This window comes from Suncus etruscus, chromosome 7, assembly GCF_024139225.1.
Source record: "Suncus etruscus isolate mSunEtr1 chromosome 7, mSunEtr1.pri.cur, whole genome shotgun sequence".
Lineage (NCBI taxonomy): Eukaryota > Metazoa > Chordata > Mammalia > Eulipotyphla > Soricidae > Suncus > Suncus etruscus.
The window spans coordinates 41,621,006-41,647,418 of record NC_064854.1 but is presented as its reverse complement, the minus strand read 5'-3'; the positions used below and the strand labels follow the sequence as shown (position 1 = coordinate 41,647,418).

At 45.1% G+C, this 26,413-nt stretch overlaps 1 protein-coding gene across 1 annotated transcript in view; it reads left to right on the top strand.

Moving 5' to 3' along the window:
- The first annotated feature begins 2,856 nt into the window (after positions 1-2,856).
- The window catches only part of NVL (nuclear VCP like), a 99,681-nt gene continuing 76,124 nt past the window's right edge, over positions 2,857-26,413 (top strand). The window contains exons 1-10 of the mRNA XM_049776439.1: positions 2,857-2,943; positions 6,434-6,507; positions 9,046-9,098; positions 9,189-9,288; positions 15,236-15,293; positions 17,623-17,907; positions 19,242-19,368; positions 20,364-20,440; positions 22,553-22,687; positions 24,446-24,547. Coding sequence (XP_049632396.1) covers positions 2,887-2,943; positions 6,434-6,507; positions 9,046-9,098; positions 9,189-9,288; positions 15,236-15,293; positions 17,623-17,907; positions 19,242-19,368; positions 20,364-20,440; positions 22,553-22,687; positions 24,446-24,547 — 1,068 coding nt within the window. The 5' untranslated portion in view covers positions 2,857-2,886. The remainder of the gene's footprint in view (positions 2,944-6,433; positions 6,508-9,045; positions 9,099-9,188; positions 9,289-15,235; positions 15,294-17,622; positions 17,908-19,241; positions 19,369-20,363; positions 20,441-22,552; positions 22,688-24,445; positions 24,548-26,413) is intronic.

Genomic DNA, 26,413 nt, shown 5'->3' with positions numbered 1-26,413 from the left:
ATGGGTAACTTGATCTCATGTTATGCTAAATCAATCAGTGAGATGAATAGTGTAGGATTTCACTTGAGTGTAGAATCTGACAATGAAAAACCAAACTAAAACCATAGAGCTAGAACATAGTTTAGTATTTACCAGAGGTGTGATAGAGGTGGGCTAAATAAGTGAAGGGTAAATTCAATAAAAAATTTTCCAATTATACAATAAATATCAATGTATCTATCATGAGAACTACATTTATAATGTGGGATTGTAGGGGTTTAGGGACAGAGCTCGGTGATAGAATGAATGTTTCCCTAGTCAAGCATCTTAATCCTTGGACCAAAATTTTTATTTTTAAATCAGAGTACAATAGACATAACACTTTCATTATAGGTATACACATAGAATCCAGCATTTCTATAAGTTGCAAACTGATCACCACAGTATTTATTTTATTTTATTTTTTATTTATTTTTAGGTTTTTGGGCCACACCCGTTTGACGCTCAGGGGTTACTCCTGGCTATGCGCTAAGAAATCACCCCTGGCTTGGGGGGACCATATGGGACACTGGGGGATCGAACTGCGGTCCGTCCTACGCTAGTGCTTGCAAGGCAGACACCTTACCTCTAGCGCCACCTTCCCGGCCCCTTTTTCTTGAGGGTGTACACCTAGCAATACTCAGGGCTTACTCCTGGCTCTGCACTTAGAAATCACTCCTGGCGGTGGTGCTCTGGGAACATATGGATATTGAAGATCGAACCTAGGTAAACTGTGTTCGAGGCAGGCATCCTACATCTACATCCTACATCCTATTATCTCTCCAGTCTCTCACATGAATTTTTAACAGGGTCTTTTCTCTTCTTTCTTCCTTTGTTGGAGGGACTTTTGGGTCACACCCAGGAGTGACCAGGAAGCCAGCACAGATTTGATGTACTAGAGCTACTCACAGCAGTGATCAAGGAACCATGCACTGTTGGAGATTAAACCCAAGATTTTCAAATGCAAAGCATGTGTTCCTACCCTTAAAGCCATCTGCCCATTCCTTAACGGGATCTTTTCTTATTTGCCACTTTCAAATTTGTAATACCATATATTATTTTCTTAAGAGGGTTGGAAAGTACTGGAGATCAAACCAATGATGGTCAATGCCTCTTAAACACTTTTTGGGGGGTCCACACTTGAAGTCACTCTTTACTCTGCTCAAGAGTTACTCCTTAATCTGTTCAGGAGTTACTCCTTACTCTGCTTTGGGAATCATTCCTGGCAAGTGCTCAAGAGACCATATGGGATTGAGCACAGACCAACTGTGTGCAAAGCAAGTGCTCTGCCCACTGTTCTATTGTTATGGCCCCCAAATTTTTTTTAAATAACAATTTAGGAATCTGGATAAAAAGCTCAATTGTTTGAACCTCGTGCTTTGAATGCAAGAGGCCCTTTTTTGACCCCCTGTATTGCATGGTCCTGCAAAGCTTGGGGAATAACACCCAAGAGAGAAGGTAATAGCCCTTGAGTATCACTAAATATTCCTCTGCAAACAAAAACAATAACATCAAGTTTGACTGGGGTAATAGTACAGGAATGAGGGGCATGTATTTTCCCTGCTTCCTACTCCCAACATTAATTGCTCCAGAGCAATGCAGAGGATTCTTGGGCATCGCCCCAGCACTGCAGGGGTAAAGCAGTACCATAACTTCTAGCGCCTGCAATGAAACCTTTGCCAGCTTGGCAAGGGGTTTCCCCACTCCTTACAGTTGAAAACTGCTTGGGAGCAGGCTCCCCCATACCCAAAAGCTATGATATCATTTCCCATTAATATCTTACAGTCTTCTTTTTCCTTTTTGGACCAGCAGCTCAGGGGGTTAATCCCGATTCTGCACTGAGGAATCATTCCTGCCAGTGCTCAGGTGACCATATGGGGTGGCAGAGATCAAACCCGAGTCAACTTGTATGTAAGGCAAACGCCCTACCTGATGCACTATCACTCCGACCCCTTATAGCTTTTTATTTTTTTTAACCTAATCTCTTTCCTCCCCATTCCTCATAGCAGCATTTAGCTAGTACCAAACTGTTCTATTTTTTTTTTAATGCACAATACACCTCTTGGGGAAAATACTTTTTTTTTTTTTTGGGCCACACCCGGTAACGCTCAGGGGTTACTCCTGGCTATGCGCTCAGAAGTTGCTCCTGGCTTGGGGGACCATATGGGACACCGGGGGATCGAACCGCGGTCCGTCCAAGGCTAGCGCAGGCAAGGCAGGAGAACCTTACCTTTAGCGCCACCGCCCGGCCCCGGAAAATACTTTTTGTTTAATAAAATTCTACTTCAAGTTGGAGCTGGGTACTGAAATCGTTCTACAAATTCTATGTAATAGCTTTTAACCAAATGATATGCAAATGTAATAATCTAGCTATCTGGGTAAACCAGCAGATAAAGCCTTAATTTAGATTCTAGATTCTAGATCAAGGCTCATTTGGTTTCAGAACTCCCAAAACAAACCAAACACAAAATCCAGTTTACAAAAACCCAGGCAACTGATTGCAGGGAGAAGCAGATACATTGAGCAAGCTGGGAACAATAAAGTTGAATGTATTCAAATGAGTCCTTGCAGCCTGGGACCAATAAAGTTTAATGTATTCAAATGGGTCCTTGCCTATAGGCGTCTTAAGATAAGCCTGAAGAATAGGACTGCTAGAAACTCCCTGATATTTTCGAGTCTCCTCGTATTCTGTCGTATTCTCCTCTCTTTCTTTTTCTGGCCACAAAAGCGCTGCGAAGAACCGCGCCGTCTTGGCCAGGCGAGAGCGTTTCGGGGGCGAGCAGGCATCGCGGCGGGCAGCCCCCTGCAAGGACCCCGGCTCACGTGTGGCCTTGGAGGACCAGAGGCGGTGGCGGCGGGGAAGGAGCCATGAGGCCCCGACCCGGAGGTTTCGTGGATAATAAGCTGAAGCACCGTGTCATCCAGGTGTGTATGCTGCACGAACGGGCCTCGAAATGGTCGCCGCCTGCCTGCCCCGGGCCACCGCCGGCTCTCCCTTGGGAGGTTCCCAAGTGGAACTGGAGCAGCCGGCTGCCCGGGTTGCAGTTGGGCCTTGCTCCTTGGGTCTGTTGACATCTCGCTCCTAGTTGCACGGAGGTTGCAAGGTTGCAAGGCCCCGGGGTGGAGGTGGGACCCGGGCCTGGGAATGGAAGCAGCAGACCTGTTGGGGCGCGTGGATCAATCAGGAGAACAACTTTTGTGTGTGTGTGTGTGCAATCTTCCTCTTTCGGAAGTTCTCAGAGAAGCCTCCGGAAGCCCTTAGGGAGTTTTGGGGACATGCCTAGTACATTTCTGTTTCCCAATACGTGCAATCTGTGTCCTGATGAATCTGACATACATTTTGGAGTCTGGCCCGCCTCCCACGCCGCCCTGATGGTTAGTAGAAACCGTTTGAATTATTAGTAGAAACCATTCCCGGTGGTGCCTGAGAGATAGCATGGAGGTAAGGCGTTTACCTTGCATGCAAAAGGTCGGTGGTTTGAATCCCGGCATCCCATATGGCCCTCCTTCATGCTATCTCTTCGACCCCCAAAAGATCTTGTTTTAAGATCATCACTCGGGCCCGGAGAGATAGCACAGCGGCGTTTGCCTTGCAAGCAGCCGATCCAGGACCAAAGGTGGTTGGTTGGAATCCCGGTGTCCCATATGGTCCCCCGTGCCTGCCAGGAGCTATTTCTGAGCAGACAGCCAGGAGTAACCCCTGAGCAACGCTGGGTGTGCCCCCCCCCAAAAAAAAAAGATCACTCAAACCGGAATCCATCATTGCTCGCCTTTCTCTAAACGTTTGCAGAGCCCCCAGTCTTTGCATCCATTTCACCTCCTTTATTCTCAGTCTGTGCACTCTTTATAGGTGACCTCATTCTGTCTAGTGATGTCAGGTACTATCTCCACGACTCCTAAATTTTTACCTTCAGGGAGAGTTTATCTAGATCTAGCTCCCAGCTCAACCTCCCCTTGTATCCCAACAGACTGTTGATAGGTGTCTCCCAACCATTGTTCAGTGTTCCCTGTCTCAGTAAAGGACATCTCTGTTCATATAGTTATCAAGGTCTCACTTTTGTTTTGGAGAAGATCCCCCGCCTTGCAGTGCTTGGGAGAAATGTTCAGGTCAGAGCCTAGGGTCACTGCCCATGGGTATTGGGGTGACACCGTGTAGAGGATCAAAGCATCCTAGATCCAACATTTGTTTTTTTTTTTTGTTTGTTTGTTGTTTTTTTTTTTTTTTGGTTTTTGGGCCACACCCGGTAACGCTCAGGGGTTACTCCTGGCTATGCGCTCAGAAGTTGCTCCTGGCTTGGGGGACCATATGGGACACGGGGGATCGAACCGCGGTCTGTCCAAGGCTAGCGCAGGCAAGTCAGGCACCTTACCTTTAGCGCCACCGCCCGGCCCCTAGATCCAACATTTGTTTTTTTTTTTTTTTTTTTTTTTTTTGTGGTTTTTTGGGTCACACCCGGCAGTGCTCAGGGGTTATTTCTGGCTCCACGCTCAGAAATTGCTCCTGGCAGGCACAGAGGACCATATGGGGCGCCGGGATTCGAACCGATGACCTTCTGCATGAAAGGCAAACGCCTTACCTCCATGCTATCTCTCCGGCCCCCCAACATTTGTTTTAAATGCTGGTTCCTACCTCCTGGATCAAGCATTTGTTTCAAAATACACTTTACACCAAGTTATTATCTCTGCCCTCCTCTAGATTGAGCTTTTTAATTATTTTATTTTGGACCAAGCAATGCTCAAGAGCTTTCTCCTGAATCCATGATCAGTTTACTAGTGGGGTTCAGGGTGCCACGGATTGAGTCCAGATCAGATTCTATGTTTTTGTTTGTTTGTTTGTTTGGGGGCCAGACTGTATTCAGAGATCAAACCTGGGTTGGTCACATGCAAGGCAAGTACCCTACTCATTCTATCTTTTTGGGCTTTTAACAACAGTCTGATACCCATAGAGCAACAAAGGAAATCCTTTTAAAGAAAAAAATTGGAGCTTGCTCAGTCACTGCTCAAAATCCTTTAGTGGATTTGCAGACATTGGGAGTAAACCCCATTGTAAAGGGGGCTGGAGAGATAGTAGAGGTATAAATTGCTTGCCTTGTATGCTGCCAATCTGTATTTGATTCACAGCACAGCAGAGCTTTGCCAGGAGTGACTGACAGTGTGTGATCATCATAAACCCCTAGGAGTGATATCTAAACATAAAGCCTCTGGGGAGGGGAGTAACTTAAAAACCTCCCCTTCCTGAGGGGCTGGAGCAGTAGTACAGAGAATAGAACCTTTGCCTTGCACTGAGTTTGATCCTCAGCATCCTTTGTGGTCTCTTCCACCCCACAAGGAATAACCCCTGCCCACCTCCCATGGCTCCAAAATAAAAACCACCCCTTTCCCATCAAAAAATAAGCTACCCAGAAAGCCCTCTATGTTCTGGCGACTAGCTCTTTGTCTTTGCTTTCTTTTGTTCTCTCCCTTAACCATCTGGATCTTCTCCGATATGCCTAGTAGAGACATTTTCTGCTTTTCCAAGGCTTTAGTTTTGAATCATTCTTTTTCTTAGGTTACTCTCTCACTCTATTGATATGTCTAGATTATAACTCCTAATGTCTCCTAAGCCTTTTCTTAGTAAATGTCATCGATGATTATTCTTCAGCCTTTGACTTCTCCATTTCCCTGTTTTGCTTTTATTACAAAAGAAATAACTAGGGCTATAGTAGTGGTGCAAGCGGTGGGGCGTTTGCCTTGCATGAGCTAACCTAGGATGGACTGCGGTTTGACACCCCCCCCCCCCCGCATCCCATATGGTCCCCCAAGCCGGGAGCAATTTCTGAGCGCATAGTTAGGAGTAACCCCTGAGTATCACCGGGTGTGGCCCAGGAAGGAAGGAAGGAAGGAAGGAAGGAAGGAAGGAAGGAAGGAAGGAGGGAGGGAGGGAGGGAGGGAGGGAGGGAGGGAGGGAGGGAGGGAGGGAGGAAGGGAGGAAGGAAGGGAGAACCCTTGTATTCTACCTCCAGTGCCATGCTCATCTCTTATTCTGCATTGTTTTTTGCTATGTATTGTGGCAACTACTGTTTTGCAATAATAGGATATCTTTAGAAAGTAAGTTAATATGGAAACTGTTTTCGTAATTGTCTAATTGTAGTTTCTAAGAATTAGCTGTTGAATATTACTATGTTCCTAACCCTGGTGTCTTGAATCATTTATGTTTGGGCACCTCGGATATAGTAGATTATCACTCCTTGATAGCAGTTTAATTATTTTGTTAATTACCATAGTCATTCATAATGTTAATTACATCTTTTTATTCTGGACCCAACAGTTCATTTCAGGGTTGTCTATCAACAAAGTACATCATGTTTGAATAGCTCAAATTCTTATTTGTTGATTAGAATCACTGAGTTTTTATGTTTCATATTTGCTGTTTTAGTACCTCTCCAGTAACAGATGTGGCAAGTATGTGGACACTGGCGTCTTAGCATCTGATTTACAAAGAATGTACAGGTAAAAACTGTAAAGACTATACTGTAGGTTCTTTTTCATTCTTACCTTTTTTAGTGTCTAATTTTTGCCTGAATTCCAGTAGCCATTAATAGTTTCTGGGGCCGGTGAGGTGGCGCTAGAGATAAGGTGTCTGCCTTGCAAGCACTAGCCAAGGAAGGAAGAAAGGACTTGGTTCGATCCCCTGGCGTCCCATATGGTCCCCCCAAGCCAGGGACAATTTCTGAGCACTTATGCAGGAGTAACCCCTGAGCATCAAACGGGTGTGGCTGAAAAAAAAAAGTTAAAATGTTAATAGTTCCTTGCATTAGTTTATCAGTTAATAATAGATTAGTCGAGTAGACATCAAGTTACAGATATTAAGTACTTTTTTGTTTGTTTTGGGGTCTCATCAGCTAGTGTTCAGGACTTACTCCTGATTCTGTGCTCAGGAATCATTTCTAATGAGGATTGGGGAACCATATGGGATATCCAGGATCAAACCCAGGTTGGCTGTGTATAAGGCTAGCACTCTACGTACTATACTATCTTTTTTTTTTTTTTGGCTTTTCGGGCCACACCTGTTTGATGCTCAGGGCTTACTCCTGGCTAAGCGCTCAGAAATTGCCCCTGGCGGGCCCGGAGAGATAGCACAGCGGCATTTGCCTTGCAAGCAGCCGATCCAGGACCAAAGGTGGTTGGTTTGAATCCCGGTGTCCCATATGGTGTCCCGTCCCGTGTCGTCCCCCCCCCCCCCCCCCCCCCCCCCCCCCCCCCCCCCCCCCCGTGCCTGCCAGAGCTATTTCTGAGCAGATAGCCAGGAGTACCCCTGAGCACCTCCGGTGTGGCCCAAAACAAACAAAAAAAAAAAAACAAAAAAGAAATTGCCCCTGCTTGGGGGGGACCATATGGGACCCGGTGGATCGAACTGCGGAACTCTGCGGTCCTTCCTTGTCTAGCGCTTGCAAGGCAGACACCTTACCTCTAGCGCCACCTCACCGGCTCCATCGTACTATATTATCTTTCTGCCTTCAAGCATCTGTTTATTTAAGAAGTCTTAACCTGTGTGTGTACTTTGTCTCCTGGTTGTGCTCAGGGACCATATGTTACCAGGCATCAAACCTAAATTCGAGAATTAGAACAATAGTTCAGAGATTAGGTTTCTTGTTTTACACAGGGGACCAACCTGAGTTTGATTCCCCATATCCATATAGGATGCACCCTGGGAACATTAGTTGACACTGTTGGTGGGAATGGCCCTGATTCACTGCATATCTGAAATTCAGTTATGAAGGACTTTGTAAATCACAATGGTTTCAATAAAATAAAGTTTAAAAAGATTAAGAAATTTATCTGTATTATATATCTTGTTTGTGTTTATTTTTTATTTTTATTTATATTTTGGTTTTTGGGCCACACCCGGCAGCGCTCAGGGGTTCCTCCTGGCTCTCTGCTCAGAAATCGCTCCTGGCAGGTGTAGGAGACCATATGGGATGCCGGGATTCGAAGCAGTGTTGGTCCTGGGTCGGCTACTTGCAAGGCAAACGCCCTACCGCTGTGCTATCTCGTCAGCCCCTTGTTTGTGTTTATTTTGCTGTGGTTATGCAGCTATCCTTGCTTTTCCAAGAAACATGATGTTGATTGGGGCTGAAGGTTCTGCAATTTATTTTCAGATGATCTCCCTGCCTGTCCTCACCTCACCATATTCTGTGCACAGAAATAAGTAATTGTGACAAAAATCTTTGAAAATAGATCAGGAGGGGCCGGAGAGATAGCACAGCGATAAGGCATTTGCCTTGCCTGCAGAAGGACGTTGGTTCAAATCCTGTCATCCCATACGGTCCCCCGAGCCTGCCGGGGCGATTTCTGAGCATTGAATCAGGAGTAACCCCTGAGCGCTGCTGGGTGCGACCCAAAAAAACCCAAAAACAACAAAACAAAACAAAAAAAGAAAGCAGATCGGGCCTGGAGAGATAGCACAGCGGTGTTTGCCTTGCAAGCAGCCGATCCAGGACCAAAGGTGGTTGGTTCGAATCCCGGTGTCCCACGTGGTTCCCTGTGTCTGCCAGGAGCTATTTCTGAGCAGACAGCCAGGAGTAACCCCTGAGCACCGCCGGGTGTGGCCCAAAAACCAAAAAACAAAAAAAAGAAAAAAAAAGAAAGCGCATGAATATAAAGTTGTTTGTATTTCTGTCACACTTAGTATATTTGAAATGTCAAAATAGACCTAGAGAAAAAGTTGCCACGTATATATTACATGTGATAAAATTGAAGTTGTTTGAAAATGGCTTTATGGTTAGTTTTTGTATTTTGTTTTGTTGTTGTTTATGGGCTACACCTGGCAGTAATCGGATTATTTATAGCTCTGCTCTCAGGAATCACTCCTGGTGGGCTTGAGGTACCAAATGTGCGCCATGTGCAAGGCAATCACTCTACCCACTTCTGGCACCCAATGTATATAGTGTCATAATCATATTGACATAGATTTTCTGTAGCCCTTTAGTATTGAGCATAGCGGGAAAGTATTTGTGGTGAGACTAAACTTGTTTGTTTGTTTTTCAGCATAGACTATGGCCGGAGAAAAAGAAATGCTTTTAGGATTCAGGTTGAAAAAGGTGAATTTTAATATTAGAGCTAATGTTACTTAATAAAATTTTGGGGATGAAATGTCATCATTCATGACTTTATTTTTCTTTCTGTTTCAGTATTTAACATAATCAGCAATGAGAAGGAAATTAAGAATCTTACTGAATTAGAAGATGAACATCTGGCAAAAAGAGCAAGAACAGGGGAAGAGGATAATGAGTAAGGATTACAGAGTGGAGATTCCTTTTACTTGATCACATTATGTTTCTCCTTAGAAAACTTTAGTCCTCTATTGCTAAGGAGGCCCTGCATCAGACACAGCTCTTCCCTTGAGACATTCCATGAATGACTGTCTACTGCATCTTTAGGGTCATGGGCTGTCTTGGGCCATGCATTTTCCTGGACATTTTTTTGAAGTTACCTAATTCCTTTTCCTCATGAACTTCCAGTAAATCTTTATTTTTTGGGGTGGGGGCCCATACCTGGTGATGATCAGGTGTTATTCCTGGCTTTGCACTCATAAATCATTCCTAACAGTGCTCAGGGAGCCATATAGGTTGCCAGGGATTGAACCTAGGGACTTTCACAGTCCTTTTTTGGTTTTGTTTTTGTTTGTTTTTTTTTTGGGGGGGCATACCCAGCCGCACTCAGGGGTTACTCCTGGCTCTGCACTCAGAAATCACTCTTGGCAGGCTCAGGGAACCATATGGGATGCCAGGGATTGAACGGGTCCATCCCAGGTCGGCTGCATGCAAAGCAAACGCCCTACTGCTGTGCTATCTTCAGCCTCTACCACAGAGTCTTAAGAACAAGCCTTCCAAAGGTTCTGTACCTGCTTTGTTTAGGCCTTTGGCTTTGTCCCTTACTTTGTATTTTCTTTGTTTGGGGGGAGGCGGGGGGAAGGTGGTCTGGTTACTCCTGGCTCTGCCCTCAAGAATTACTCCTGGTTGGGGCCGGGCGGTGGCACTGGAGGTAAGGTGTCTGCCTTGCCTGCGCTAGCCTAGGACGGACCGCAGTTCGATCCCCCGGCGTCCCATATGGTCCCCCAAGAAGCCAGGAGCAACTTCTGAGCGCATAGCCAGGAGTAACCCCTGAGCGTCACAGGGTGTGGCCCAAAAACCAAAAAAAAAAAAAAAAAAAAAAGAATTACTCCTGGTGGCCAGAGGGCAAAGGTATAGGATGCACTCTGGAAATTTTGGTGGAGGGAAGTTGACACTGGTGGTGGAAATGGCCCTAATTCACTGCATATCTGAAATTCATCTATGAAGGACTTTGTAGATCACAATGGTTTCAATAAAATAAAGTTAAAAAAAGGGACCATAGTGATAATACAGTGATAGGGCATTTATCTTGCACGTGGATAATCCAGGACAGACCCAGGTTTGATCCCTGGCATCCCATATGCTCCCTTGAGCCTGTCAGGACTGACTTCTTTTTTTTTTTTTTTTTTTTTTGGGTGGGGTCACACCTGATAATGCTCAGGGGTTACTCCTGGTTCTGCACTCAGAAATTGCTCCTGGCTTGGGAGACCATATGGAATGCCAGGGGATCAAATTATGGTCTGTCTTAGGGTAGTATGTGCAAGGCAGACGCCCTACCACTTGCTCTAGCCCCTAGGAGCGACTTCTAAGCACAGAGCCAGGAGTAACCCCTGAGTGCTGCTGGGTGTGTCCCAAAAGCCAAAAAAATAGGAGAAGAAGAAGAGAGAGAGAGAAGGGAGAGGGAGGGAGGAAGGAAGGAAGAAAGAGGGAGAGAGGGAGGGAGGGAGGAAGGAAGGAAGGAAGGAAGGAAGGAAGGAAGGAAGGAAGGAAGGAAGGAAGGAAGGAAGGAAGGAAGGAAGGAAGGAAGGAAGGAAAAGAAAAGAAAAGAAAAGAAGGAAGGGAAGGGAGAGAAAGGAGGGAAGGGAGGAAGGGAGGATGAAAGAAAGGAGGGAGGGAGGGAAGAAGGGAAAGAGGAAGGAAGGGCGAGTCATGGGCAAGGCAAGTGCCTTATACACTGCTATCTCTCCAATCCTCACTTTGTGTTTTCTTTTTTTTTTTTTTTTTTTTTTGTTTTTTGGGTCACACCCGGCGGTGCTCAGGGGTTACTCCTGGCTGTCTGCTCAGAAATAGCTCCTGGCAGGCGCGGGGGACCATATGGGACACTGGGATTCGAACCAACCACCTTTGGTCCCGGATCGGCTGCTTGCAAGGCAAATGCCGCTGTGCTATCTCTCGGGCCCACTTTGTGTTTTCTTAACATCTCATTACATGTGTTTGTAATGCTGGACTTCAGATGAATTTTTTTGTGTAAGTAAGAGACAAGACTAATAGAAGGGTCTCAACTTGATTGCTATCTTTTTTTTGTTTGTTTTTGGGTCACACCCTGTGGTGCTCAGGAGTTATTCTTGGCTCTTTGCTCAGAAATTGCTCCTGGCAGGCACGGGGGACCATATGGGATGCTGGGATTCGAACCATTGTCCTTCCTGGATTGGCTGCGTGCAAGGCAAATGTTCTACCGCTGTGCTATTTCTCCGGCCCCCTTTGTTGCCATCTTTTTTGTTTGTTTGTTTGTTTTTGGTTTTGGGCCACACCCAGGGTGCTCAGGGGTTACTCCTGGCTGTCTGCTCAGAAATAGCTCCTGGCAGGCACGGGGGACCATATGGGACACTGGGATTCAAACCAACCACTTTTTGGTCCTGGATCGGCTGCTTGCAAGGCAAACACTGCTATGCTATCTCTCCGGGCCCTTTTGTTGCCATCTTAATCTAATGACATATTCATAAAAATGGTGCTGATTGAGTTTGGAAATTGTTTTTTGTTTTGTTTTGTTTTGATTTTGGGCCACACCTGGTGATGCTCAGATTACTTCTGGCTATGTGCGCAGAAATCGCTCCTGGCTTGGGGGGCCATATGGGATCCCGGGGATCGAACCCAGGTCCATCCTGGATCAGCTGCATGCAAGGCAGATGCCTTATTGCTGTGATATTGCTCTGGCCCCTGAGTTTGGAAATTGTTAATAAATAACAGGAGTAGGACTGGAGAGATAGCTCAGAAAAGGGCTGGAACATGTGCTTTGTATGCAGACTATCCAAATTTGATTCCCTATGCAGACTGTCCAAATTTGATTCCTGGCACTGCATTGTCTCCTGAGTGCCACTGGGAGCAACCCCTGAACATTGTGTGTCTCCAAACCAAATCAAAACAGTAACAATAGAAAGAAATTGTATTAGTGGGCCAGAGAGTTAGTGGAAGATCAGAGTGATAATACAATGGGAAGGGGCTTGATTTACGTGCGGCCAACCCACATTCGATTCCTTGTACCCCATAGGCTCCTCCCTAACCCCTTCACAACAGCAGTCACTGTGGATTGCCAAGTGCAGGTGTGTCCCTCACCTCACCAAGAAAAGAAGAAATAGCATTAGTAGGGTTGTTTTACTTCCTTTCCTTTCCTTTCCTTTCCTTTCCTTTCCTTTCCTTTCCTTTCCTTTCCTTTCCTTTCCTTTCCTTTCTTTTCTTTTCTTTTTCTTTCCTTTCCTTTCCTTTCCTTTCCTTTCCTTTCCTTTCCTTTCCTTTCCTTTCCTTTCCTTTCCTTTCCTTTCCTTTTCCTTTTCCTTTTCCTTTTCCCTTTCCCTTCCAACTCCCTTTCCTTTCCTTTCCTTTCCTTTTCCATTTCCCCTTCCCCTTCCCCTTCCCTTTCCTTTCCTTTCCTTTCCTTTCCTTTCTTTTTTTTTTTTTTATTTCTTTTTTTTTATGGCCCTAGGAATTAAGCCCAGGGCTTCACACATGTGAGCACTGGCTGCTAGTCCTATTGAGTTTCTTATAGAAAATTTTTTATAGATTATTTTTTTCTTCTCTGCTGGCCATACCCACGAATGTGTGTAGGACTTACTTCTGGTTTTGTGTTTAGGGATCACTCCTGGCACTTTTGTGTGACCACATAGGTGCCAGGAGTTGAACCAGGATTGATGAAAGCAAGGACCGTATTTACCCCTGTGTGATGTCTGTGGCCCTTTTATTTTTGTTTTTTGGGTCACACCCAGCAGTGCTCAGGGGTTACTCCTGGCTCTATGCTTAGAAATCGCTCCTGACAGACTTGGGACCATATGGGATGCTGGGATTCGAACCACTGTCCTTCTACATGCAAGGCAAACGCCCTACCTCTGTGCTATCCCTCCGACCCTTCTAAAAAATTATCCTATATAGCAAGGATTAACTTGAAAATTTTGGAATTTTACTCAGTTAAAATGAATTGAGGAAAAAAAATTAATTGAGGGGGTTGGAGCAATAATACAGTGGGTAGAGCACTTGCATTATGTATAGCTAGCCTGGTAGTGATAGCTGAATGTAGAGCCAGGAGTAATCAGTATGGATGCAGGCTTCTTGCTGGGTGTGGTCCACCCCTCCCTGCAAAAATACCGAGATTACATTTTGATTTTGTGGTGATTTGGGTCCGATTTTTATTTTTTTTATCTAATATGAAAACATTTGTTTTAATTTCTCACACTGATTTGGAAATTGTCCTGTCAATCGTGTTAAACTTGCAGAAGGCAGCTGTGCTCACGCTTGCCACCAAGGAGACTCTGAGCTTGTTCTTTGGGGTGCAGTTTGCTGACTGTTTCCTCTCACATTTGATATTCCTTGATGAGACTATCAAGTCTGATGGGCGTGATGTTACTTAAATTAGAGCTTGGGTCAAGAGAACCATGGAACACATTGTTCCTAATGACTTTTGTTTAATTCTCTAATAACTCAGTAAGATAAAGATAATTTGTTGATCTTTTCTTTCTTTATTTCTTGGGGTGCTTGGGCCACACCCTGTGCTCAGAGACTAATCCCAACACCGCTCAGAGTTCATATTCATTGGGGATTTGGGGGCGGAACAAACTTTTGAGTCAGAGAGCCAACAGGTACACTGTGTGCAAGGCAAGAACCTTTTACCCCTGTCCTAGATCTCTGGCCCCTTTCTTCCCTTAGGCCTGGTTTTCTCCTTTTTTCTCCTTTGCTTCTGCTGTTGTAGAGGCTCAGGAGTCACACACATGCTCTCAACTCTTGTGTGGTGCTTAGCAGGGCAACGTGTCCGGATGGCAGTGCTTGCACCCTTTCCTATGGTGTCCGCCAGGGGTTGTGCTAGACTGGCTGCCTGTAGTACTCACCAGGGAGTCATACTCCTGTCAGTGTTGCTTGAACTTTCTTAGTTGTGATAGTTACCTGAGGTCACATATTCATCTGGCTGTGGTGTGACCAGAAATCATTTGTAACCCTGGGGATGATGGCAGAGCTGTCAGGAATGAGCCCCAGGACTAAGCATGCATTGCAGCATCAGGGACCAATTTTTTTTTTTTTTTTTGGTTTTTGGGCCACATCCAGCAGTGCTCAGGGGTTACTCCTGGCTGTCTGCTCAGAAATAGCTCCTGGCAGGCACAGGGGACCATATGGGACACCAGGATTGGAACTAACCACCTTTGGTCCTGGATCGGCTGCTTGCAAGGCAAACGCTGCTGGGTTATCTCTCCGGGCCCTCAGGGACCAAATTTAGTGCCTTAAGCTTGTAGGCATATATTGAGCTCTACCCAGTGATACTTAGAGGTTACTCCTGGTTTTGTGCTCAGGAACTCCTGTTGTTGTGTGTGTGGAGGATGGGTGGGAGGTATTGAACTGGATTGGCTGCATGCAGCGCAAGGGTCTAAATCCCTGTAGTATCTCTCTTTGGATAGTGAATCCAGACTGGTTTTCTCCCCAGAGCCTGTACTCCTTTTTTTTTTTTTTTAATGTTTGTTTTTGGATCATACCTGATGATGCTCAGGGGTTACTCCTGGACTGTGCTCAGGAATCATTCCTGATGGTGTTAGGGGACTTTATGGGATGTTGGGGCTTGACCCCATCTTGGCTATGTGTAAAGTCAACACCTTACCTTCTTATCTCTCTGACCTAGAGTCTGTATTCTTTTTTTTTTTTTTTTTTGCTTTTGTTTTTGGGGGGCCATATCCAGTGATGCTCAAAGGTTACTCCTGGCTATGCACTCAGAAATTGCTCCTAGCTTGGGGGATCATATGGGACTCCAGGGATTGCTCTGGCCCGAACCTGTACTTTTAATTCAAAATATTTTATCTTGGTATTTTTCCTTTGGGGTATTTTTATAGGATGTAGGAGAAAAGTGTTTAAAATGTTTCTTTCTGCTTTTCTAGGTACACTGAGAGCTATTCTGACGATGATTCAGATATGGAAGATCTTCCAAATCAACAGGTAAGCCACACATTACACTGGTTCGCTTTGACTTGGACCCACTTCTTCCCTTGGTGGTTGACGAGGTCCTCTGGGGGCTGCACTCTCAGTCATAGCACCAGGGATCACATCGATAGAGCCGGGACACACATAGCAGCAATGATGGTGGTTGATTTTGTGGCCTCATGCCTGCAGATATTTTTCCTCTGAGTCAACTTGCCTGGGCTCCACACTTTGATTTGGTTTTTAAATGTGTAATTTAAAAGATTTTATTTTCTCTAAACTAGTTAGAAATTAAAATTAGGAGTTTGGGGTTGGAGAGATAGGACTGAGTAAATTGCACGAGGCCAACCTAGGTTAGTTAGATCCTTGGCATTCCATATGTTCCCCGAGCACTGCCCAGAGTGAACCCAGAGTGCAGAGCCAGGAGAAACCCCAAAGCTCTTCCGAGTGTGACCCCCAAACCAAAATTAAAAGAAAAAATTGGTTAATACTGGCACAGACTTCAATTTGGAATGGCCTCATGCTCCTCAGTAGGCCCTGGGGCCTCATTCAGTCAGCGGGACCTCATCCCAGGAAAGAATCCTTCAGCTCCTATTGGGACACAGCCTGCCATAGGGCTGAAAAAGTGCCACCACAAGCTCAGGCTGCCACCTATCTGTGTGCTAGTCTGTCACCTCCTAATCATCTCCACTTGGATTTCAAGTTTAGTTTTTATAATTTTTTTTTTTTTTTTTTTTTTTTTTTTGGTTTTTGGGCCACACCCGGTAACGCTCAGGGGTTACTCCTGGCTATGCGCTCAGAAGTCGCTCCTGGCTTGGGGGACCATATGGGACGCCGGGGGATCGAACCGCGGTCCGTCTCCTAGGCTAGCGCAGGTAAGGCAGGCACCTTACCTCCAGCGCCACCGCCCGGCCCCTAGTTTTTATAATTTTATTATTACTTTCGGTTTTGGCACCACTCGTGGTGCTCAAGGCTCACTTGCTCCTTTTGCACAAAGGAATCACTCTTGGTGGTGTTTGGGGGAATCATGCAGTGTTGGGAGTTGAACTGGGGTTGCCACATAGAAGCCTTAACCCCTATACTATTTCTGTTTTCTTTTGCTTGTGGGGTTTTGTCTGTTTGTTTTTGGACAACATTGGTGGCACTACTCAGGAATCACTCCTGGTAGGCTTGGAGCTATATGGGATGCCAGGGATTGACCCTGGATCAGCCCTTATGCCAAGCAAACTCCCTATCCACTATGCTATTGCTCTGATCCCTATTTCTGTTTTCTGTTACCCACACCTAATATATTTTTAAAAATAACTATTCTTATTTTGATTTCATTGCCAATTATGAATTGGTATAGTAAGTTGGGATGATATATTCCTCTTTTGAATAGTAAACGTTTGTTGATCCTATTATTATTACCTATATTTTATTATTTATTTCGGTTTTGGGACTGCATTCAGTGGTGCTCAGGGATTTTCTTCTGGCTCTGCTCTCAGAAATCACTCGTGGCAGGCTTGGGGGACTATATGGTATGCTGGGGATCGAACCTGGGTCGGCCATGTGCAAGGCAAACACCCTACCAGCTGTCCTATTTCTCTGGCCCCTATGTATGTATGTATGTATGTATGTATGTATGTATGTATGTATGTATGTATGTATGTATATATATATATATATTTTTTTTTTTTTTTTTTTTGGGTTTTGGGCCACACCCGGCACTGCTCAGGGGTTACTCCTGGCTGTCTGCTCAGAAATAGCTCCTGGCAGGCACAGGGGACCATATGGGACACCGGGATTCAAACCAACCACCCCTGGTCCTGGATCGGCTGCTTGCAAGGCAAACGCCGCTGTGCTATCTCTCCGGGCCCCCCTATGTATATTTTATAGCAACAGATATTGAAAATTTTTTTATTTATTTGGTTTTATTTGGTTTTTGGGTCACACCGGGCAGTGCTCAGGGGTTACTCTTGGCTTTGCAGTCAAAAATTGCCCCTGGCAGGCACGGGGAACCATATGGGATGCCAGGATTTGAACCACCGTCCTTCTGCATGCAAGGCAAACGCATTACCTCCATGCTATCTCTCTGGCCCCGAGAATTTTTTGTTGTTAGTGGCATACCTAGTGTACCCAGCACTTATTCCTGACTCTGCACTTAGGGATCATTCCTGGCATGGTTCATGGGATCATATGGGATGCTGGGAAACATTTGGGTTGGAAACATCACAAGCAAGCTCCCTATGCACTGTACTATTATTACTCTGGCCCCATGAGAGAAGTTGAAAAATTTAGGGGCAAAATTTATTTAATAATAGATAATTAAACCCAGTACCTATTGAGTGACTTATGTCTCTTTCAGTCAGCAAATCTTATGAACAGTTCCTTGCTTTCCTTGTATCGGAAAGGAAATTCCGATCCATTGTCAAGTACTCCTGAAACAGAGCAACAAGAAAGTACTACTTCAAGGCTGCCTTCCAGAGCAAGCTCGGTGGGCGCAGCATGCTCTGTTCTTTCGAAGACCCCCACCAGAGATTCTGAAGGAGGATGGTTTATTGACACAACTCCGGGGGGAAAGACAGATAATTTTTTCTCAGACTTAACAGATGAAAAAATTAATCAGAAGAAATCAGTATCTAAGATAGAGGTAATTAATTTTTATTTTCCCTATGTAATTGGAGTACATTGCAAGTTTTCATTGAATGCAGACAACGTGCATGTTTTCCTATTTTGTTAAGAGATTGGAACTATGGAACACTCATAGAATTTGAAAGGCTGTTTTACCCTCCATACTGCCTGACGGACTTGTAGAAATTGACCACTACCCTACTCCTGCTGTCACTTCCGTCCTTAGTCTATACCTTTTTCCTTCTTGTGTGCTTGCATGCGTGCGTGCGTGCGTGCGTGCGTGTGTGTGTGTGTATTTGTGTAAATTTAATTTTGGTTTTGGGACCACATTTGGCATTGTTAGGATAGGAATTTGGGGGCAGTTTAGGGAGCCTCCTCCAGCGATATACTGAGAACTTCTGGCTCTTTCCTAAGAGATTATTCTGGCAGTGCTCAGGGACTATATGTGGTGTCAAGAATGAACCCAGATTGGCTTCATGCCAGGCAAGATTCCTACCCCCTATGTTGTCACACTGACCAAGGGAATATCATTAAAAAATTATTTAGGATAGTAGGTTGGATCAAACTTGTCCCTGCTCAAGACTAAATCTGGGTGGTGCTCAGGGGAACCATTGTGGTACGAGGAGCCTAACTGGGTTCAGATGCATGCTAGGTAAGCACCTTACCTCCTGTATAGTCTCTTTTTTTTTTTTTTTTGGTTTTTGGGCCACACCCGGTGACGCTCAGGGGTTACTCCTGGCTATGCGCTCAGAAGTCACTCCTAGCTTGGGGGACCATATGGGACGCCGGGGGATCGAACCGCGGTCCGTCCTAGGCTAGCGCAGGCAAGGCAGGCACCTTACCTCCAGCGCCACCGCCCGGCCCCCCTGTATAGTCTCTTGATCAGGAATGCAATTTTCTGGGTTAGGGAGCACACAGCAGTATTTAGGGCTTACTCCTTTTGGTGCTTGGGGAAGCCATATAGGGTACCAGGGATTGAATCTAGGTTGGCCTTGTGTATGATGAGCCCTACCTGTTGTGCTATGACTTGGGCCCCAGAATGTAATTTTTAATAATAATTCAGCTTTAAAAATATCAGTATGCGAGACCGGAAAGATAGCATGGAGGCAGGGCGTTTGCCTTTCATGCAGAAGGACGGTGGTTCGAATCCCGGCATCCCATATGGTCCCCCGTGCCTGCCAGGGGCTATTTCTGAATTTCTGAGCATGGAGCCAGAAGTGACTCCTGAGCACTGCTGGGTATGACCCAAAAACCAACCAACCAACCAACCAAACAAACAAACAAACAAACAAAAAATATCAATATTGCTACATTCTTTTAAACATGCCTTGCTTATCTTTCTTTTCTTTCCAGGATTCAAAAGTTTCTTTCCTGGAGAGTAATAAAAAAGGGAAGAGTAGGCTAACAAGGAAAAGCAGCAAAAGGAAGGTGGAGCTTCAGGAGATAGATGGAGACATAGAAGCTGCTCTGCAGAAGAAAGGTGAGGTCGTGTTGTGGAGTTGGGTGTTCTGAGAGAGATGTCTCTAGTCTTCACTCCTTGGTTGGGAGGACCTTTATGTCCAACATTTGGGTTTGTTTGTTTGTTTTTTGTGGAGGGTTATACCTGTCAATGCTAAGGGCTGACTGGTGTTCAGGGATCTCATTTTTGAGGGTAGGGGAACCCTGTGGGATGCTGGAGATCAAACCCAGGTCAGCCACATGCAAGACATGTGTTTTGCCCTTCGTACTGTCTTTCCTGCTCCTGTGTGCAGAGACTTTTATTATAAAATATGTTAGGGGGTCCAGAGTAATAGCATAGCATTAGGGTGTTTACCTTGCACACAGCAACCCAGGACAGGCCTGGATTCGATCTCTAATATCCCATATGGTCCCCCGAGCCTGCCAGGAGCGATTTCTAAGCATAGAACCAAGGGTAAACCCTGTGTACCACAAGGTGTGGCCCCAAACCCTGAAAAATTAATTAAGAAAAAAGAAAATATGTAAATGGGCTAGAGCAATAATATTACAGCCGGTAAAGCACGTAGATGCATGTGGCCAACCCAGGTTTGATCTCCATTGTCTCATCTTGCTTTGTATTCAGCCAACCCTGGTTAATCCCATCATACCATATGGCCCTCCCCCGCAAACGACCAGAGCATTACTGGGTGTGGGCTCCCTTGGGGCCAGAGCAATAGCACAGTGGTAGGGCATTTGCCTTGCACTTGGCCAATCTGGGATGGAACCCAATTCCTGGCATCCCATATGGTCCCCTGAGCCTGCCAGGAAGCAATTTCTGATTGCAGAGCCAGGAATAACCCCTGAGCGCTATCAGATGTGACCCAAAAACAAAAGCAAAAATTGGGTGTGGGCCCCAAACAAACCAGAAAAACAACAAAAAGTTTAGTATTCAAAGGATTATTGGTTACTTAATGATAATTAAGTATTGAGTCACAGCTGAATCACTAATCTTAGCATCTGTCCTCTCTTGTTTACCAGCCACAGCCAGTGGGCTAGAATTGCAGATTTCCAACGTGAAGTTTGAAGATATTGGAGGCAATGATAAGACCTTAAAAGTTAGTTCACATCAGAATCTTGGTGGAAATACTTTTCATCACTTAGAGGCAAAAGAAGCCTCCCCTCATTGTTCCTAATGGGACCCTGTGGTGGGTGGGATCCTGGGAAGGTGGTGGGCAAGTCTGATTTGTACCCTCGGAGTTTTATGGACAAGAGAGGCACTCTGCTCTCAGCGTCCACTGTTTTAGATTCTAGGATAGATGTGCTTTTAAGGAATGCTCCATTTTCTTTTTTTTTTTTTTTTTTTTTTGTTGTTGTTGTTGTTTTTGGGCCACACCTGGCATTGCTCAGGGGTTACTCCTGGCTGTCTGCTCAGAAATAGCTCCTGGCAGGCACGGGGGACCATATGGGACACCGGGATTCGAACCAACCACCGTTGGTCCTGGATCGGCTGCTTGCAAGGCAAACACCGCTATGCTATCTCTCCGGGCCCTCCATTTTCTTTTAATAAAGAAATCTGGCCGGATTCAAGGCTCAGGAGCTGTTATGGCAGAGCTCAGCTTGGCATGGGCCAGCATTGCTCCAGCTGCTAATGCTCAAGGGCAGGGCCCCTGTGAGCTTGGGGATCAAGCTCATGGTCTTGCACATGCCAGGCAACTGCTTTACTCTTGAGCTATGTCCTGGCCTTTATACACAGTATTACTTAGAAGGTCCTTCCAAGCAGTTCCCAGAGCGCCTGAGATCACTCTTGGCAGTAGCCAACCTCAGCTTAGCTTTGAGCAGTGGTTTCAGTGTCTAAGCCCAGTGCTGCTGTTGTCACCAACGGCAGTCACCCCATTCATGTGCAGGGACCTGCGTGCCAGCATCAATCTTCTAGCATGTGGTTTACAGTCTTTGGAGCTCCTTGGCTTTAAGTAAAATTTTTTATTTTTGTATTTGTTTTTTTTTTTTTTTTTTTTTTTTGAGCCACACCCGGTGGCACTTGGGTTACTCCTGGCTCTGCACTCAGAAATCGCCCCTGACAGGCTTGGGGGACCATATCGGATGCTGGGAATCGAACCTGGGTTCATCACAGATCATTTGATTGGAAAGCAACACCCTACCGCTGTACTATCACTCCAGCCCCTGGATTTGGTTTGCTTTATTTATTTGTTTGTTTTTGTTTTTTCTGCCACACCCAGTGATTCTCAGGGGTTACTCCTGGCTATGCGCTCAGAAATTGTTCCTGGCTCGGGGGACCATATGGGACACCGGGGGATCGAACCGCTGTCTGTCCTAGGCTAGCGTGCACAAGGCAGACACTTTACGGCTTGGCTTGTGCCACATGTTTTATTTATTTCTTGATGGATGGGTCACACCCAGTAATGCTCAGAGGCCTCTCCTGTCTATGCTTTGGGGTTACTTCTGGCCGTTCTTGGGGCATCATGTCATGCCTAGGATTGAATCTTGACCTCTTGCTTGTAATGCCTGTGCTTTAGCCCATTGTGCTCTCTCTTTCTAGCCCATTAAGCAATAATCATTTTGTTTTTGATTTTTGGGGACCCATTCATCTGTGGTTAAAACTTACTCCTGGCTCTGCACTCAGGGATCATCACTCCTAGTGGGACTTAGAGGACCATATGGGATAGGACTTAGGTTGGCTGCATTGCAAAGCAAAACTCCCTCCCTTCTCTGATCCAATTTTTTTCTTTTTAATATCTTTTTTTTTTTTTTTTTGGTTTTGGGCCACACCCAGCGTTGCTCAGGGGTTACTCCTGGCTCTCTGCTCAGAAATAGCTCCTGGCAGGCACGGGGGACCATATGGGACACCGGGATTCAAACCAACCACCTTAGGTCCTGGATCGGCTGCTTGCAAGGCAAACGTCACTGTGCTCTCTCCAGGCCCTCTTAATATCATTTTAAGGTTAATAGTGGATACTGTTTATTATCCGGTTTCTGTTCTCTTTCTAGTCGCCATGCTAATTTATATATAGTACCTGCCAGGCATTAGAACCTGGTAAAGCTAAGGAGATGAAATCTTTGGAATTATTGCAAAGGTCACTAGGCCCCAGGACTGGCATTAGGTGGCCTCTAGGACCTCCACTGGGTTTTGTGGCTCCCAAGACTAGTGTTCCATTCTGTATACCTTCTTTGCTGGGCTGTGGATGACATCTATCCTCATTTTCTTCTAGGAAGTATGCAAGATGCTCATTCACATGCGTCACCCGGAAGTGTACCACCACCTGGGCGTTGTGCCCCCTCGTGGAGTTCTCCTGCATGGACCGCCAGGCTGTGGGAAGACGTTGCTTGCACATGCAATTGCAGGGGTGAGCTTTGCTTAGCACTGGTTGACTTTTGCTTTTCACGTGTGTGCATGTGTGTTTCTCTCTTTAGTTAACTTGAACTAGATTTGACATATCCTCAGGAGAATACATTGAGTATTAGTTCTTTTAAGTTTTGCTAGTATTTGAGATTCTTTTTTTTATATTTGTTTGTTTTGTTTTTGGGTCACACCCAGAAGTGCTCAGGGGTTACTCCTGGCTCTACGCTCAGAAATCACCCTTGGCAGTTACGGGGGACCATATGGGATGCTGGGATTTGAACCACCGTCCTTCTGCATGCAAGGCAAATGCCTTACATCCATGCTCTCTGGGCCCCCTTATAGCGTTTCTTTGTAAGAAACTGACCAAGGTTCAATTCCTGTCATCACACATGAATCCTCTCATATGTAGGATATATAAAATATATTTATTTTAAGAGAATAAAAATGGCCATTGGCAACAGAACCTGAGAGTTTTTCTATAGAACTGAGTTTGCCAGGTGATTGGGAGGGATATGGGTGGCAGGAGACCCTGAGATATTGGTGAGAAATGATGATACCAGTGCCACATTTGGTTTTGGAACATTGTATACCTGAAACTCAACAGTGTTGTCAATCACAGTGCACAAATAAAAGTTGTTTGGTAGCAAACCTAGGGGCTGAAAAGATAGCATGGAGGCAGGGCATTTGCCTTGCATGCTGAAGGATGGTGGTTCGAATCCCGGCATCCTATGGTCCCCCGAGCCTGCCTGGAGCGACTTCTGAGCATAGAGCCAGGAGTAACCCCTGAGCGCGGCCGGGTGTGACCCAAAAAAAAAACAAAAAAAAAGAAACTTACTTTGGCTTTGGGGCCACACACCCATTGGTGCTGCGATCTAGTTCTGACTCAGTGGTTCAGGGGTTGCTCCTAGAGATACTAGGGAACTATGTAGTCTGGGGGATTAAATTTGGGTTTTTGGGTCACACCTGGCAGCACTCGGGTTATTCCTGGTTCTACGCTCAGAAATCGCTCCTGGCTGGCCTGGGGGACCATGCTGGGATTTGCAAGGCAAATGCCCTACCTCCATGCTATCTCTCCAGCCCCAGGAGTAATTTCTGAGTGGAGCTGTAAGTGACTGCTGAGTACTGCTGGATGTGGTCCCCAAACCAAACTGATGACGATGATGATAATGTGTGTGGAAAAAGATACAATTTTTTTTGGAGGGGCAACAACCCAGCAGTGCTCAGGGGTTACTCCTGGCTCTGCACTTAGAAATTACTCCTGCCAGGCTTGGAGACCATAAGGGATGCCAGAGTGCAAGGCAAATGCCTAAACCTCTGTGCTATCACTCTGGCCCCAAAGGTACAAAAGTTTGTCATGTTTTTTATAGGATCAATATAAGATAGATCAAGTTTCTCAGAAAATAGTTATTGCGAAAATACAATTTTTTCCTGTTTTTTTTTTTTTTTTTCCCCTTTCAAAATACAGCCTGAAAGAGGGATTAAATTAAGAAAAAAGTAGAGAAATTAGAATTTGAAAGTTTGGTTATTCTTTTCTTTTCTTTTCTTTTTTTATTTTATTTAAACACCTTGATTACATACATGATTGTGTTTGGGTTTCAGTCATGTAAAGAACACCACCCATCACTAGTGCAACATTCCCATCACCAATGTCCCAAATCTCCCTCCTCCCCACTCGACCTCCGCCTGTACTCTAGATAGACAGGCTTTCCATTTCCCTCATACATTCTCATTTTGGTTATTCTTTTCACGTATTTGTGTGTAGGAACTTGAGCTGCCGATTTTGAAAGTCGCTGCTACGGAGATTGTATCCGGTGTATCTGGAGAGTCGGAACAGAAGCTGAGGGAATTGTTTGAGCAAGCTGTGGTGAGTCAGCCACTAACACGACTGTCAGTGGGAGGTACTAACAGTTATATTGAAGACTGTTCTGCTAATGTTTGTATTTTAATCAACTGACCATTGTTTTGTAAACATTTGTTACACGTGGTGGCTGTGGGCATAGACAGAAGAGAATGTTTCCTCTGAAATCAGACATAAGCCCGGTCGGTGAGAGGTTGAGGGCTGTCATAATCTGGGTTGAAAGCAGATCACATGTGATACTGTCTGTCACTTTGACTTTGCTCAACCTAGATTTATCCGAGCAGTGTGAAAAATTTTGCCACTTAGGTCATCACACTTAATAGCAATTCAGATATAAGAATGCCAGAATAAACTGTTCTCCGTTTGGATGTTTAACGCTGTGAAAACAAAATGTGTTTCTAAAGAAGTTATGAATTTGAATTCATCCTATTTGTAATTCATGCTATTAAAATTCAGGTGTTTTAAGAAGTAAGAAGTGATGTGGGTGATGACATTTGTGTCCAATTAATACTTACCTTCAGTATAATGATGAAATGTCTGAATTCGACTCAGAAACTCAGGGGTGGGCCCGGAGAGATAGCACAGCGGTGTTTGCCTTGCAAGCAGCCGATCCAGAACCTAAGGTGGTTGGTTCGAATCCCGGTGTCCAATATGGTCCCTCGTGCCTGCCAGGAGCTATTTCTGAGCAGACAGCCAGGAGTAACCCCCGAGAACTGCTGGGTGTGACCCAAAAAACCAAAAAAAAAAAAAAAAAAAAAGAAACTCAGGGGCTAGAGAGAGAGTACAGCTGATACTTATATGCAGCTGACCGGGTTTGATCCTATATGGTCACTTGAGCCAGACAGGACTTAATTCCTGAGTGCAGAGCCAGGAGTAACCCTGGACAACCCCTGGGCACGGCTGGGTGTGACCCAAGCTCCCTCCTCCGCCCCCATATCTTACCCCAAGTAAAAACCAAAACCAAAAACTTAGATTTCAGATAAATGCTTCAAGTTCATTAATCTTATCTCAGATGAGAAATACCATCACCAGCTCTTGTTTCTTTACTTACGTTGTATTAATAAATAGGTATCATGGGATATTGAGAGTATTCTCTCATTTATATACTTACATGAAGTAAAATAATTGTATTTGAGAGTATTTGAGTGGTAACAAAACAAAAAAAATCTCTTAGAGCATATTTTAGGGAGAAATTTGGACATTTTTTTGAAGTTGAAGCACTCATAATATAGAAAATACAGGTATTCTGGTTTAAAGCTATTAAGCACTTATTTTTGTGGCAGTGTAAATATGTGAGCTTTTCAGTAGATTGGGTTTTTTTTTTTTTTGGAGGGGGGTGGTTTTTGGTTTTTGGGCCACACCCAGTGATGCTCAGGGGTTACTCCTGGCTATGTGCTCAGAAATCACTCCTGGCTTGGGGGACCTTATGAGACACCGGGGGATTGAACCGAAGTCCATCCTAGGTTAGCATGTGCAAGGCAAGCATCCTACCACTTGTGCCACTGCTCCGGCCCCATCAGTAGATTTGTTACCATAAAATGGATAGATAAAAAGGCTATGTTACTGGATATTACTGTTCTAAGCATCTTATTTCTGTTTTTATTCGTTTTCTTTTTTGGACCTCACCTGGCAGGCTCAGGGTTTACTCCTGCTCAGGGATTACTCCTGCAGGCTCGGGGGACCCTCTGGGATGCTGGGGAGCAAACTTGATTGGCCACATGCAAGACACACCTTGTTGTACTATCACTCTAGTTCCAAGTATCTGAAAGCTTCTTGGAATCAGTTAAAAACCTGAAGGATCCATTGTAGAGCTGATTCCATTAAGGTTATTCTTCCAGGGTTTTTGTTTGTTTTGTTTTGCTTTGGGGCCAT